The following is a 12,473-nucleotide window of genomic DNA, read 5'->3' as shown; positions in this document are numbered from 1 at the left end:
CTGTCAATGAGAAAACTGCTGCCTTTTATTTCACATCAGTTTAGAAGATTCTCCATGTATAATGTAATAACTCATTCCACGACTGCATCATACTAGCTGCAACGTTCATTTTCAGAGAGAGTGAACCGTAATATGAAGGTAGCCTTCACTATTTTCCAATCTCATTCACGCTACAAATGGGATTCCTCGTTACCATATCTTAATTTGGCGATTAATTCCGCCTGCCATGAAACTCTTGAAACCACACCCACATCCTTGATGTTTGGTCAAGTCCCTCTTGGCCAACCTGCGGTCAGTTAATGACCTGCTCCCGGAGAAAGCGACACTTGACTTGATTCAGGAGAACTGGAGACGACTGCGAGGAAATATTAGCATCGCACACCAGAAGCAGACGCGCCATTATAGTCAAGGCGAAGCGAGTTCCAAGTCGAGATTGGTACACGCTTTTCCTGATAAACTGACACCCTGTTTTGTAAGGCCTTGTGTCGTTATTCAGGTTCTTAATCCAGTCAGAATATTGGTATGGAACTTTCCTACTGGAAGGGTTTCAGGATTAAATGTCTCCTTCTTTTTCAAAAATTACAGGTCAGGCCGTACTGAGTTTTGGGCTGGAGAGCATTAGCCGTGTGGCACGATTCGATACATCTCTGATGGACTGGTTTGCGATCCTTGCATGCAGAATTGGCTGGCTGGTGGAAAGAAGAAAGTACAAAAGCGAGTGGTACATCAGCAACAAGTTTGCCCACAGCATTTAGGGAGGGCTCCTTGCTGTGAAAAGTAAAGACAGGAAGTTGGAGTGTATGCAGCGAGCGGCGTTTGCAGACATGACGAGAGGCAGACAGGGTTGCTACCTTCATGTCGGTGCGTGTGGTGTATGGACGCCGATATCACCGCGGGAGGAGTGACAACCTTCAGGTGCTGACTACCATGCAGAACCTTTAGCCAAACTATGTGGCCAGTTCCCATTCCTGAATCTGGTAAGTCATTTCGTCTCAAAAGTGCTTGTTTACATGTAAAAGACCACATCGTGCGCTGCTTTGAAGCTCCAGTGGAGTTTATAGACAACAATTCTGTCATTTGTTGAGGCGTAATAAGCCACCACTTAAGGCTGCCAAAGTTCAGAAGCGTTATAATAGGTGATAATCAAAGTGTTATGTAGTCGTGGCTGTTAGACAGATCACTGTGCCCTTATAAGCGTAATATTCTACCTTGAGTTTGGTAGCCATTATTGATGTTTCGGGAGCAAAATTAATTCCGTGATTTGTGGTGGAGTTCACAATTTCTTGTTGTTTGAATTCAAAGATATTATCACTCTCATTTCCCTAAAGTGGAATAGGTATGTTCCCGTTTGTAATTGTTCATCCTTGTGTCTGTTGATTTAGAATTTTAGTCAGTTATTGTACAGTCCGGGCAACGGCCTTGCCGCAGTGGCAACACCGGTTCCCGTGAGATCACAGAAGTTGGGCGCTTGCCGGGCGTGGTCGGAAATTGGATGGGTGACCCTCCAGGCCGCCAAGCGCTGTTGCCATTTCGCGGGGTGCACTCCGCCTCGTGATGCCAATTGAGGAGCTACTCGACCGAATAGTAGCGCCTTCGGTCAAGAATACCATCTTACGATCGGGAGAGTGGTGTGCTGATCCCACGCCCCTCCTATCCGCATCCTCCTCCGAGGATGACACGGCGGTCTGATGGTCCCGGTAGGCCGCTGGTGACCTTAAGACGGAGTGCTGTACAGTCCACCTATGGGCCTGTGTCATGTGATCAGTTGATTGGTGAGAGCTTGTCGCAGGTTTCCGCTGGCCTGGTCAGCCACTGGTCTGGCGCCGCTCTCTTAGTGACCGACCGACCGTCGTGTTGGTGCTAGAAAACGCCAAGCCATCTCATACTGGTCTGCTGACGATTCGAGGTCGAAGCTATAAAACAACAATAGCTTTACAGCACATTTCTTACTTTCTTAAATACGTTTGCTGGCATTCTGGCGCTTGTTCACATTTAAGTTCGGAGCTTACTTCGCGCTGAACCATTGATATTTAATTAATCATTTGTTCAACGCAGGGGCGCATTTTGATCTTAAGTACCTTGTAACCATAATTTCTATCAGTTAAAGATTTAGTGAGCGCCGTGGCGCATGTTCCTTAATTACGACTGTTAATTGGATTGTTTCAGAGTGTTTGGTAAGCGGCAAGGACGCGTTTTCCTAAAAATGCAAATATAATGATATTTTTCACATTAGTGTACGTTTGTTTAGACGTTTAACTTGTGCCCTGATGGACGCGGCAGTGTTCGGCTGCCGCCAGCTGCGCAGTTCTTCATTTCGCGACAGTCGCGCCGAGTTCCGCATTAGGGCGGGAGATCCCGCGACGACGGCGCACTGTGGAACCGCGTGATGTTCGCGGGCAGAACGACTTCTGGCGCAGAGCTGACGGGGTCAGTATTGGATATGGGGCCGACCGTGGTCGCTGCCGCCAGAGAGCAAGGGCTTGAACTCTGACGACCCCGTGGCGTCTTAACGGGTGCGGCGAGGTCCTTCGGTGGGGCACGTTCATAGAGTTCCTGAGGCAACTGAGGAACCTCAAGATGGCTGAATTTTCTCTTTAAGGTACTGAAAGATACTATAGTTTTAATTGTATAAAATAAAATCAGCCTGTTTTCATTCAAATTATCGGAGCTACATGTGGTATCCCTTTCTTTTTCATAATGTGGCTACATAAACTCAGTTCCAAAACTGGCTGGTAAATGTGGCCTTTTATGTCCCGCCTGGAAGGCAGCGCGTGGGCTGGATCAGGAAAAGGTAAGACACGTCGGTACTGCTGTACGAATTTAAACCCTTTTTACTCAACAAGTAAGAATACATAACTTGCAAGGTGGTGCGAAGTTGAAGCGAAGATTCCTGGCTGGCTGAACCTGATGAAAATGGACAGAATCTGTGGCGGAGCCCGTAGAGCTGCACAGCAGCAGCTAGAGGGCGCTGCCGTCGGTGTCTCGTGGTAGTGACAACCTTTGAAACTATGTGGCATCGTTACTATCGATACCACATGGCCCAAGAAGAAAATCGGCCTGGGGACTAGGGCCACCTTAGCAGGATTTACGGTGAGATATGCTTCCTTGAGGAGCCATAAAACTTCCCTAAGATGTTCAAAGTTTTCAAGGTGTTCCCCAAAACTGGCAGAGTACATCACCACTTCATCTAAATAACTACACAAGAACCCAAATTTCAGGTCGCCCAACACAGAATCCAATAGTTGCGACGAAACGGCAGCTTGAGTAGCCAACCCAAAGAATACTCTGTTGAATTCAGAAGCTTGAAATCATTGCACAAGGCGGAAATAGGTGTAGACTCTTTTCCAAAGGGAATATAATAATAGGCTTTGTTTACGTCAAGGACATTGTAAACCTTAGCACATGAAAACCATGTAAAACAGTTATGTAACTCGGGAAGCGGAAAAGATTCCAATACAGGCTTATGATTTAAGTCCTGATAATCACGGATCAAAACCCTTCACCATGGGTCTCAAAAAGGAGGAAAATCAGGCAGCGCGGGGCGAGAGGGAAGGTCCAATTACGCCATCAGTAAGAAGCTGATCAATGATTTCCTGTAGTTTTTGCATCTAAGAAGGACACGACCGATGCGGTGTCTGGAATATGGGTTTCTGATCCCTGGGCTGAATACTACACCGAATGTTGTTAGTAATACCCAACTGATCCGTAAACACCTCTGGGAATTCGTCCAACAACTCAACGAACTTAGAAGCTAGATTTCAGAGAGATGACTGACGTCTCTCCTGTTCCATTGAACGCCCACTCTACATGCCCTCGCCCCACCATTATGAGAACATACCCTAAAACTCCCACTTGGCCTAAACTTGAAACAAAATCGACCTCCCGCGCAAAACACTAAACACAGCGCTAAGTGCAAAAAATTGCACTTCAAAATTACTTTAACTGATAACCCTTTAATAACCAGACACTCAAGGCACCATGTAAACACTTAAATACTCAATTCCAAACCGGCCTGGTCTGCTACTTCACAAGGCCTCCCATTCACAGAACAGCAAGATTGACTGACTAGACCTAACTCCGGTAACCTAGCTACAAGTCGGTATCTCGTATATCAGTCATCATGAGTCAGGGAAACACTACTGCCCGAAGCAATTAGAACACAAACAGTATCCGTACAACATGTAAGCGATCCGCTGACGCTCTACAGCACGTATTTTACGGAAACCAGCAGGGAGCTTGATACGGAACACTGGCGGCACCCCTTTCTTCTGGCGTCAGCTCTTATCCGCCTACTTATCCGCCTACTCTTCAGAATGAGGCAGTCCTTAATAAAATGCACTGTTTTCTTACAGCGGTAGCACACTACTTTATCAACCGAGCTCGGCCGCCGATGCTATGTGTTAACATTATTTATACTAACATCACCATGTAGATTAAAACCGAAGAAACTACAAAAAGGTGGTAATTTAAGGAGAAGGGACCTGGATAAACTGCCTAAACCAGAGGTTGTACAGAGTTTCAGGGAGAGCATAAGGGAATAATTGACAAGGAGGGGGGAAATATATACACTAGTAGAAGAATGGGTAGCTTTGAGGGATGAAATAGTGAAGGCAGCAGAGGATCAAGTAGGTAAAAAGACGAGGGCTAGTAGAAATCCTTCGGTAACTGAGGAAATATTGAATTTAATTGATGAAAGGAGAAAATATAAAAATGCAGTAAATGAAGCAAGCAAAAACGAATACAAACGTCTCAAAAATGAGATCAGCAGGAAGTGCAAAATGGCTAAGCAGGGATGGCTAGAGGACAAATGTAAGGATGTAGAGGCTTATCTCACTAGGGGTAAGATAGATACTGCCTACAGGAAAATTAAAGAGACCTTTGCAGAAAAGAGAACCACTTTATGAATATCAAGAGCTCAAATGGAAACCCAGTTCTAAGCAAAGAAGGGAAAGCTGAAAGGTGGAAGGAGAATATAGACGGTCTATACAAGGGCGATGCACTTGAGGACATTATTATGGAAATGGAAGAGGAAGTAGATGAAGATGAATTGGGAGATATGATACTGCGTGCAGAGTTTGACAGAGCACTGAAAGACCCAAGTCGAAACAAGGCCTCGGGAGTAGATAACATTACATCAGAAATACTGACAGCCTTGGGAGAGCCAGTCCTGACAGAACTCTACCATCTGGTGAGCAAGATGTATGAGACAGGCGAAACACCCTCAGACTTCAAGAAGAATATAATAATCCCAATCCCAAAGATAACAGGTGTTGACAGATGTGAAAATTACCGAACTATCAGTTTATTAAGTCACGGTTGAAAAATACTAACGCGAATTCTTTACAGACGAATGGAAAAACTAGTAGATGCCGACCTCGGGGAAGATCAGTTTGGATTCCGCAGAAATGTAGGAACACGTGAGGCAATACTGACCCTACGACTTATCTTAGAAGCTAGATTAAGGAAAGGCGAACCTACGTTTCTAGCATCTGTAGACATAGAGAAATCACGGTTGCAAAATACTAACGCGAATTGTTTACAGACGAATGAAAAAACTAGTAGATGCCGACCCCGGGGAAGATCAGTTTAATTTCCGCAGAAATGTAGGAATACGTGAGGCAATACTGACCCTACGACTTATTTTAGAAGCTAGATTAAGGAGAGGCGAACCTACGTTTCTAGCATTTGTTGACTTAGAGAAAGCTTTTGACAATGTTGAATGGAACATACTCTTTCAAATTCTGAAGGTGGCAGGGGTAAAATACAGGGAGCGTAAAGCTGTTTACAATTTGTACAGAAACCAGATGGCAGTTATAATGGCTCTGAGCACTATGGGACTTAACAGCTATGGTCATCAGACCCCTAGAACTTAGAACTACTTAAACCTAACTAACCTAAGGACATCACACAACACCCAGTCATCACGAGGCAGAGAAAATCCCTGACCCCGCCGGGAATCGAACCCGGGAACCCGGGCGTGGGAAACGAGGACGCTACCGCACTACCGCGAGCTGCGGGCAGGCAGTTATAAGTGTCGACGGACATGAAAGGGAAGCAGTGGTTGGGAAGGGAGATAGACAGTGTTGTAGCCTCTCCCCTATGTTATTCAATTTGTATATTGAGCAAGCAGTGAAGGAAACAAAAGAAAATTTCGGAGTAGGTATTAAAATCCATGGAGAAGAAATAAAAACTTTGAGGTTCGCCGATGACATTGTAATTCTGTCAGAGACAGCAAAGGACTTGGAAGAGCAGTTGAACGGAGTGGACAGTGTCTTGAAAGGATGGTATAAGATGAACATCAACATAAGCAAAACAAGGATAATGGAATATAGTCGAATTAAGTCGGGTGATGCTGAAGGAATTAGATTAGGAAATGAGACACTTAAAGTAGTAAAGGAGTTTTACTATTTGGGGAGCAAAATAACTGATGATGGTCGAAGTAGAGAGGATATAAAATGTCGATTGGCAATGGCAAGGAAAGCATTTCTGAAGAAGAGAAATTTGTTAACATCGAGTATAGATTTAAGTGTCAGGAAGTCATTTCTGAAGGTATATGTATGGAGTGTAGCCATGTATGGAAGTGGAACATGGACGATAAATAGTTTGGACAAGAAGAGAATGGAAGCTTTCCAAATGTGGTGCTACAGAAGAATTCTTAAGATTAGAAGGGTAGATCACATAACTAATGAGGAAGTACTGAATAGGATTGGGGAGAAGAGAAGTTTGTGGCACAACTTGACTAGAAGAAGGGATCGGTTGGTAGGACATGTTCTGAGGCATCAAGGGATCACCAATTTAGTATTGAAGGGCAGCGTGGAGGGTAGAAATCGTAGAGGGAGACCAGGAGATGAATACACTAAGCAGATTCAGAAGGATGTAGGTTGCAGTAGGCACTGGGAGATGAAGAATCTTGCACAGGATAGAGTAGCATGGAGGTCTGCATCAAACCAGTCTCAGGACTGAAGACCACAACAACAACATACAACCTCACTACAGCATGCTTCTAAGTCTCCGAGCTTGCAATCACCATGACGAACATTTTCACCTTTAGTCAACAACTCTTCTAAATCGGCAAAACATGATGGCTTATTAAAAAAGAGAATCGTGCATCTATCGGTGGACCACATATTTTCCAAGGTACTCGTAACTGCAACCGCTTGAGCCTCTGAGAAATCAACACACAATGCTAAGATGGCAAGACGCACTTATTTAACGTAAGAAATTGTTTCATCTTTCCTTTGCACCCGATAAAGATGTTGATCAGTTATGTCTTTCTTCTCATGAGTGTATATGTGTGTGTGTGTGTGTGTGTGTACGTGTGTGTGTACGTGTGTGTGTGTGTGTGTGTGTGTGTGCGTGTGTGTGTGTGTGTGTGTGTGTGTGTGTGAATTCCTAAGGGACCAAACTGCTGAGGTCATCGGTCCGTGGACTTACACACTAATTAAACTAACTTATGGCAAGAACAACACACACACATACCGCAGGGAGGACTCGAACCTCCGGCGGGAGGGGCCGAGCAAGCCACTCCGCGCGGCTTCTCATGAGTATCAACACACTTATTTAAGAGCGTGTTCCGAAAATCCGATAATGCTTCCTGATTTTCTAATTCTTCTGTAACTATCCTCGCTAAACGTCCCACGGCCAATGGGTAAATAAGTTGCGATACTACATTATGATTGATTCAGAACATGTTAGCCTTCTAGTGCCAGCAGAGTTCAAACAACTTGTCAGTACCTTCCATGGACAACTTTGGTACCACATTAAGAATAGCCATTAGAGGATTAGGTAATCTTCCAAACACACTGTGACTCTTCAATGCTAGACTTTCTTGACCAACATTAGTATCAACATTTTGCTCATCCTCATGCCAGTTTAAAGATAATATTTGTTGCTGCACAGCTAAAACTTCGTCCTGCAATTTGTGACTCTCGGTTAACACCGGAGGATCTTTACTGACTCCACGCATATGGGGCTACATGTTGAGCAAATGATCAAGGAGGGTCTTACCTTCGCGACGGCGATGCATACTGAAGGTCTATCACATCATCCTGAATGTCTCCTAACTAATTTTTACAAAAGAGTATGGTTTCACTGACCTCTCCCACCGATTCCTGCAAGATGATCACTGGCGACGTCCACGCAGCCCGCTAGCATTGAGAAAGATGCAATACTACTCGTTAAACTTCGTTTACACGATAAACCAGTATAATCTAAAAGCCGTAAATTCAACTAAATACCTAGGTATTACAATTACGAACAACTTAAATTGGAAGGAACATAGAAAATTTTGTGGGGAAGGCTAACCAGAGACTGCGATTTATTGGCAGGTGACTTAGAAAATGGAACAGACCTACTAAGGAGATTGCCTACACTACGCTTGTCCGTCCTCTTTTAGAATACTGCTGCGTGGTGTGGCATCCTTACCAGATAGAACTCATGGAGTACATCGAAAAAGTTAAAGAAAACCAGCACGTTTTAAATTATCGCGAAATGTGGAAGAGAGTGTCGCAGAAATGATACAGGATTTGGGCTCTAAATCGTTAAGAGAAAGGCGTTATTCGTTGCGACGGAATCTTCTCACGGAATTCCAGTCACCTTCTCATCCGAATGCGAAAATATTTTGTTGATACCGACCTACATAGGGGGGAACAATCATCTCGATAAAGTAAGGGAAATCAGTGCTCCTACGGAAAGATATAGGTGTTCATTCTTTCTGCGCGTTATACGAGAATGGAACAATAGAGAATTGTGAAGGTGGTTCGGCGAACCCTCTGCCAGCCACTTAAACGTGATTTGCAGAGTATCCATGTAGATGCAGAAGTTCCAGTACACTGTCTTCCTCATCCTGCTTTCACATTCTTAGCAGGATTTTCTGAGACTGGCTATACCGATGACCTTCCTCGGTCTTGTGGAACTCGTAGTCCAACAAAACAAACGACGACAGAACAAGACCCAAACAACAACCAATAACAAGCTCATTAAAAATAAAAGTTGTACACTAGCCACTATGCTGTTACCAATGACTTATAATTAGTACTACGCCGAGCCCCCCCTTCCCGCAAAAATTGCGGTCACTGATAACTTAGGGAGCACGGTAAAAGGCTGAGGCACAATTTGTGGACACAGAAAAAATAGAGATTTATTTGGCAAAACCAAGATCCAGACACTGTTAACAACACAGTTACCGAACGATAGTATTATAAGCGACTGATGGTATACTAATGGTATGCTCATGGTTCAAATGGTTCAAATGGCTCTGAGCACTATGCGACTTAACTTCTGAGGTCATCAGTCGCCTAGAACTTAGAACTAATTAAACCTAACTAACCTAAGGACATCACACACATCCATGCGCGAGACATATGCTCATGGTAACAGCATTAATTAAAAAAATGGCTCTGAGCACTATGGGACTCAACTGCTGAGGTCATTAGTCCCCTAGAACTTAGAACTAGTTAAACCTAACTAACCTAAGGACATCACAAACATCCATGCCCGAGGCAGGATTCGAACCTGCGACCGTAGCGGTCTTGCAGTTCCAGACTGCAGCGCCTTTAACCGCATGGCCACTTCGGCCGGCCATTAATTAAAACAAAATTTTTAAAAAATTAGCACCCATTTAAGTAAACTGTTGCTGAGGGTGTGGAGGATAAACGGCCCTACGACCCAAAACATTAAAAAAAAAGTACTACCACTACATAGAATTTACTTCAGAACCAAATTTAAAAAATGCTGACGGCTATTGAATGAACGAATTCTAACCAAGGCAACTTGTTAGCCCCTTATGAATGCCAACATGATAACACAGATTATAGTAAGCTAGAAGGTATCAAACTATTCAACTGTAAATTGTCTTAACAGCAAAAGTCGCTATAACAATTGAGCAATTTGATTGACAACCAAAGAATCTGCAGCTTGCAGAGAAAAGCATGAGAGCAAATATTGGGTGACCATTACATGATGCAGTATACTGAAAGGAGTAGGTACAAATCAGCGCGCTATTGACGGTGGCGTTCGACATCTGCCGCGCGTCTGAATTTCGTACGTGAGACCCGACCAGAAACAACAACTAGCATCGGCTGCACTCTGACAACAGCTTCTGTGACACATACAAAAATATCCTTAATATACGATTCACTTGAACAAATAACCAAAATGGTAAAATATAGGTTCATTGAAATAGAAAACAAATGGAAATGAGATTCGGCTCAAGGTTTCTTCAATTCGCCATTGCGTAATAAACTGCAACTGCAGTTGATGTTAATTCTGCAAGTAAGACAGTGAGCCGTGGCTGGCTCATGTTTTGCGTTGGATTAAACCTTGATTGCTATTCTGTGTTTAGTCTCCCGCGGTTGTCGCCATTATGCTGGTATCCCCTCTCTCCGCGAGTGGCAGCAGCGGTGTGTATCGATATTCGCACCTTGTACTATCTTTGGCCTGGCGCTTATAGTTTCCTTCTGTGCTGTGTGCGGTCAGTTCGTCGGTTGGCGTGGAGCAGCAAGGAAATCGCGGCGCATAGTTTGGCGAAGGCCGCTGGCGGCGTCCACGCGCGGTCGGAGTGTGTGGTGCTGTTCCCATTGCTACGAGGTCCGTGGCTCACCGATCCTGGACGTGAAAGTTGACTTGTGACATAATATACCAGCAAGTCACGACTGTTCCCATTGTTTAGTTTGAATTTCTTTGTCGGCTGTTGGGACATTCCCGCAAGCAACAAAATATGTTTTCAATTTTAGCCACCCTCCAGTCGAGTTTAACTGTACGTGGTTGTTTTGATTGCAGTGCACCATTGGAATCTTCTGCCTTGTGGCTGTTAACGTTCCATTTACCTGTCCTGGCCGTTGACTTAAATTCAGACAGTGTATTGTGCTCATCGTTTTGTCGCTGTCCCGCACGGTGTGTAGTTTGACAGCTCAATATATAATTGGTTGTGGGCGCCAATACCGTCTAGTTGTTCCATTGAACTCCCTGTTGTCTGCTAGTCGGGTGGAGCGGAAGTTATCTTGTCCGTTGACTATCTGTCGGTTTGGTTGTCGTCGGATCGAGGATGTCTGGGCCGACTGCCTGTCTCACCCAAGCGAGCGTTAGTGTTTGAATTCCAGACCGACCCTTAGAAACTTCTGAGCGCCGTTGAATGTACTGCCTTTTCTTATTTGTTGTTGTTTGTATTTGTATGACTTCTAGACGATTTTAAAATTAAAGTTGATTTGCCCTTAACGCGTAAGTTCGTTTGGGTCTTCAGCCTAATTTATAGAAGAGTTTTAAGGTAAGGCCTTTGGCCTTTTAAAAATTTATTTTCGTTTGATTTTCAAGTGATGGGCTTTCAGCCGATTTTTAAATTTAAGTTGTTTTGCTCTTAAGGTGTCAGATTGTTTGGGCCTTCAGCTACATTGAAGAACTGTTTTAAGATAAGGCCTTATGCATTGTACATTTCTGATTTTGGTTTGGGTCTTAAGTTATTGACTTTTAGACGATTTTAAATTAAGGTGGTCTTGACCTTAAAACATGAGATTGTACGGCGCATTCAGCCGGCAATAAAGTTCCAAAAAGTAATGCTGTGTTTTTTAAAAATTTTCTTCGCTCTTGTAGTGTTTGGTAACATAAATAAAGTTGTATGTTCGAGTGTAACTGACAGCCGCTTACTTTGGACCCTTTCCACAATTTAAACTACCGGGTTTAGCAGGGCGTCTCAGACAGCTTGAATCAAATTAACTTTCACAAAGGTAGTTTGCGCAGTCACTCAGGACTTGACCTTGTAAAGATCTAATATCTGCACGCACTTTTAACCACTAACAATACCGCCCTTTGACGGGACAAAGTTATCAACAAGTTACTACCGCCCACAGGCAGACAGTGATACAGCAAAATCCAAGTTAAGCTGAAAGTTAACCTATAGCAAGCAGATGAGGAATTCATTGACAAATCGTGAAAGTAGGAATTCACTCACACAAGAGACAAATTCGGCGAATATCGGCCACAACCAACAACAGTCGAGAACTGATAGCAAACTCAAGTCAGTTAATTCCACTCGCGATTCACAGTGATGCAAACTGATCACTCAAGCGATTTAGAACAACACTTTTCGAACAAACAGAGTGGTCACGAGGAGCAGTCACAGACTGAAAAGGACCCACCACACAAATAGGTCATCATTTTAAAATTAATCCAGGGAGTTGCCACAGACGTACAAGCCAGGCCAAACTCAGGGGTTCTCGTCGCAGCGCAAAGGCGGAGCGACTCTTGGACGGAGCCTATGCTTACTTGTCACTGCAGCCACACCCCAGATTCTCTCACTGACAGCCACAGGTGCCGCATTGACAAAACCATTGCGTCACAGTGGTACACCGCGCACCAACTGGTCTCCCGCGATGCACCGTGCAGACTCGGTCCGCACTCCTTCCTCCTTTGCAGAGCACCGGGCCCCGCAGATCAAGGGGGCGCTCGCCAATCAGCGTACTGCAAAGCATTTCGTTCGG

The 12,473-nt window shown here is 44.3% G+C and overlaps 1 protein-coding gene across 1 annotated transcript in view; it reads left to right on the top strand.

Annotated features, from left to right (window-relative positions):
• The first annotated feature begins 2,267 nt into the window (after nucleotides 1–2,267).
• The window catches only part of LOC126484786 (trypsin alpha-3-like), a 49,138-nt gene continuing 38,932 nt past the window's right edge, over nucleotides 2,268–12,473 (top strand). Inside the window, exon 1 of the mRNA XM_050108382.1 lies at nucleotides 2,268–2,383. Coding sequence (XP_049964339.1) covers nucleotides 2,268–2,383 — 116 coding nt within the window. The remainder of the gene's footprint in view (nucleotides 2,384–12,473) is intronic.

This window comes from Schistocerca serialis, chromosome 6 (assembly GCF_023864345.2).
Source record: "Schistocerca serialis cubense isolate TAMUIC-IGC-003099 chromosome 6, iqSchSeri2.2, whole genome shotgun sequence".
In the NCBI taxonomy this organism is placed as follows: Eukaryota; Metazoa; Arthropoda; class Insecta; order Orthoptera; family Acrididae; genus Schistocerca; species Schistocerca serialis.
Note: the sequence above shows the minus strand (reverse complement) of the source record. Positions and strands in the feature narration are given on the sequence as shown.